The sequence below is a fragment of the Poecilia formosa genome, unplaced genomic scaffold, assembly GCF_000485575.1.
Source record: "Poecilia formosa unplaced genomic scaffold, Poecilia_formosa-5.1.2 Scaffold128, whole genome shotgun sequence".
NCBI lineage: Eukaryota > Metazoa > Chordata > Actinopteri > Cyprinodontiformes > Poeciliidae > Poecilia > Poecilia formosa.
Genome location: NW_006800067.1, coordinates 1,643,899 through 1,648,068, shown reverse-complemented (window position 1 = coordinate 1,648,068; position 4,170 = coordinate 1,643,899). Strand labels below are relative to the sequence as shown.

The following is a 4,170-nucleotide window of genomic DNA, read 5'->3' as shown; positions in this document are numbered from 1 at the left end:
AGAGGAGCCAGTTGAGGCTCTGGCATCTGGTCAGGATGCCTCCTGGACGGAATGCCTTGGGTTTCCCCCAGAGGACATGGAACAAGTGGCCGGGGAGAGGGAAGTCTGGACCTCCCTTCTTAAGCTGCTACCTCCATTGACTTTTAGAGTCAATGGTCTCCTTGTCAATCCAAACTTCCCCAGCCGGGGAAGTTTGTTCTTTAAGATTCGAGAAATTGCTCCCTAGGATAGATTTCTCTTGATAAGTCCAAACCATGAAGAAATGGGTCCCCATTTCTTCATGGGTCCACAGCAAGCTGCCCAGCCGGGCAGTGTAGGAAACTTCCCCGATTGTGAAGTTTACTACACAGTCGGGGAAGGTCTGAAGAGATACGAGTCAAATTCATCGTACTCATTCTCATCCTTGTAACTGGTGATGTCAAAAGTGACCCCAGGAAATAGCTTGTTAACAAGCTTTCTCACTCCTGTGGTGACCAAATATCCTGCTCCAAAACCCAGAGAAAAAAACCTGACGGGGATTGCGAACTCTTGCATTGTCAAAATCTTTGTTAAACACGGTGCTATCTGTAAAAGAGATGCTTGGATATATCCTCCTGTTTTGAGATCCAAGCATTTATAACCTCAGATGTTCTTTGATCTATGTCATAGATGAGGTCATAGCTCCCAGGAGTCACTGCAGTTCTGGGGGAAAGTCTTGCTTCTGATCGTTGCTATGGAAACGGTCAAATCAGTTCTGCATGACTCAAACTATTAACCCTTTGCAACTGCGTCACTTAATCATTCGAGGCGCCATGACGGACTTCAGAAGGGTATATTTCAGGAGGCTAGGGATTAAAACAGGGATTTTAATGGTTAAATATTAAGTTTAGATTGATGATGGTATATTAAAACCATTAATTTAAGTTGGGTTTTTCATCACTCTATCAGGTTTAAAATTATGAATCATACTTGACTTAAAAATATCTTAAAAGTAAAATCAAATGTAACTTACAAACATTTTCTGCTGCTGTTGTTGTAAATTGTGACAAGACATTTTGCCTGCTTGGAGAAGAGCTACAAAGAAATAATTTTGGTTTAATAATTTTACATGTTAGCATAGAAATAGAATAAATGATGATCCCAAAGAAATGGTGCTGCCGCTCCATATTTGATGGGTTGTAAACGACCCACTCGAACACATTTGTTCTGTATGGTGTGGAAACGTAAACAATAGACAGAACGTCATGTCTTCCAGCTTTTTCTGTGTAACTGAGAGCTTGAGACCAACAGCAGCACAGCGTCAGCAGCCCACATTGCTGATAGCCGGGAAGGAGATAAATGAGTCCATTTCTATGCTTTCCTGTAAACTGGTTGTGAGTCTGTTGGTTTTTCACTTCTCTTGTATTTTAACTATTAAACCAACTTGTAAACAAATGTTTATATCTGTTCTTAAAAGAATAGTAGCTTCGTGTCAACATATAAAACTATTTTCACCCCTGGGAATAAGGTACTTGCAATAATAGTAATATAACATGCAGTCAAGATGGTGAAACTTGTAAGAAGTTTCACCATCTCCTGATAAAAAATTCATATAAAACACGGTGGTTACATCAAACTAAAATTATTTTCATAAATCCTTATTTTTCTTTCATTGAAGATGTTAAATTATTTACCCCTACATTTTATCATAACACAGACACCTGTGGGGTGCTCTTTCTAATTTAAAGATGGATTTTTCTACTTCCCCGATGGAATTACAACAAGATCCTTGAAGTCGGAATTTTGACTGCAAAGGTCAGAGGTCGCTGACCTACCCAGAGTTCAGTAACCACTATTGCTGCAATGTACAACAAAATGCTGTGATGCGCTTCTGACAGGTTCTGCCTGTTAAACTAAAGTCACACATATTCACACTGTATGGCTTCCATGTGTGAACATGTTTGTGTTTAACGGCATGAAATGGTAACAGGTGTGTTATTCTGAAAACAAATTGAAAACTTCAATGGTTGTCTGACCTGCAATTTTGCCAAATGTGGCAATAATCCCAGACAAGAGCTTCCACTTCCAAAACAAATCAAGTGCACCATTAAATCTAAATAATAATGATAATGTTTCCTACAGCGAATGCCAATCATGAGATAAAATCTTATTTTAATTAAATGTGGAATATTTGTATAATGTCAGTGAACCCTTTTTATGCAATAATTAGCAGTGTTAATAGAAAAGATTAATTGACTAATTGATTTTATATATCAGAAAAGTTCAATAGCTTAGCAGTAGAATAAGCTGAAATTGCAACATTTAATGACATGGAAATAGCTTGGCACCTTTTATTCATAGCTTGTGGTTGCAAATCAATTCCTACTGGGCAAATCCAATATTGATGCTATGCTCAGCAATTCATCTGCATAATGTACAGCTTGAATTTCATCATTCGCAGAGATGAAGGTCTTCTGTCTTACTCAGAAACTAAAGGTCAAACTATTAATGCATCCAAAAACATTAATTAAAAAGTCTAAACTTTTGGACTTATGTTCGTACATAAAGAAGAAGCCGCTAATTTCAAAATCATCGTAGTGTTCGTAGTGCGGTAGTCAAAAGCTGTAGCGACACAAGGCAGTTTTTTTTTTTTTTTTTTTTTTACATCACACTTAAAATAAAATTCAATTCGGATACACTACAAAAGGTCAAAATATAAATACATCAGTCACTGTCCATGAAATGTTACTTTAAATGCACCATGCATGACAAAGAACATGAACTGGGCATTTTAAGCTTAATTTTAACAAAACGTGTTTCTCTTCTGTGTTTCCATATGTCTGTATCTATACTGCCATCATCGCTCGGTGGCTCAGAAAGGTCAGAGCTGCGAAAGCTTCAGAAATTAAGCCTAGAGGGGAAGATGGTGGAGGTGTATAGCTATCTGAAGGACTTTCAAATAGAAGCAGGCAAAACCCGGCAGCTTACAGAAATAGGAACCAAAGTAAATATGGTCTGTCTGGAAAATCTATTATATCATGCTGTGCCCTTCAGTGGAGATAGAGGCAGGAAGAAAAAAAAAATCCCAGAGCAATGCTTCGTGATAAGTCTGCGTGTGCTTATGTTTTTTTTTTTTCTAAAAATGTATATATCACCATGACAAACTAAAGCACACCTGAGTAGTTCATGTGCCATTCTAACACGCATCCGTGCCCCGTAAAATTTTATTTTATACAATTCGAATGTCCCCTTCTCCCAAACTGCTTAAAGAGCGTATATATCTGTGATGTGCATTGTTCTGATGAGGACAAAAGTGTTTCTTACCGGCGTTTTTCAGTGCTGTTGACGACACAGGGCCCCCAGGCTCTCCACTGCCAGCTGATGTTGGGTGCAGGGAGTCCGTAGGCAGTACATTTCAGCGTCTGGCTGCTGCCAATGCGATAAGGACTGGAGGGAGCAGCTGCTTTTTTCTCATAAATCTCTGGGGGAACTGAAAAACAGGAGAGCAGATCTGTAAACCCAACAGGCCAGCGATAGGGAAAAATCACAGTGGAAGGAAACAAGAAAGCGGTAGCCTGAATTTCTCCTAGGCTTTTCCTGCATGTCTGATACCAATTTTCGGTTTTCTTTGAGGTCGGACCTGTTGATTTCAGCTGTGACTGATTTTTAGAATCATGTTTTTTCTTATAGACCTATAGCAAATAAAAGGAGTGTACAAAAATACAAAATAACTTAATATAAACCAAGAAAAGTTTAGTCTAATTAACAGTCAGACAATAAAGAATCAATTGTATAAATACAGACTGTCTGGATTTTAATGGAGTAGATTTGTCTATGCATGTTCCACCACCATCATTTTGCATTTGATGCTTATTTATAGTAAGGTTACTTTGAATAGGTGGTCTAACAATAAATCAAAAAAAAAAAAGTGCCATCTGAAGCATAATTATAAAGTGACATGTTAAAATATGACAAAGAGCTCAAAACTGTAAAATACAACATTTATAGTTTCACATTTTCTAAAGCAGGTTTTCTATAAAGGTGCTGACAAATGTCTCAGAATCTGATTTTGGAAATTATGTACTGTCCCTTTAAATATTTAAAGCTGAAAAATGTTTTCTTATTGGTTCTAAGCTGCTGAAGAATTTTAGGAAATGACAAAATACAAATTACATTACCTTCTGATGTTGAAAGATATTTTTGGTAAAACAC

The 4,170-nt window shown here is 37.5% G+C and overlaps 1 protein-coding gene across 1 annotated transcript in view; it reads right to left on the bottom strand.

Annotated features, from left to right (window-relative positions):
* flt4 (fms related receptor tyrosine kinase 4) overlaps nt 1–4,170 on the bottom strand; it is a 53,539-nt gene that overhangs the window by 17,204 nt on the left and 32,165 nt on the right. Inside the window, exon 10 of the mRNA XM_007561588.2 lies at nt 3,283–3,448. Within this exon, the coding sequence (XP_007561650.1) occupies nt 3,283–3,448 (166 nt within the window). The remainder of the gene's footprint in view (nt 1–3,282; nt 3,449–4,170) is intronic.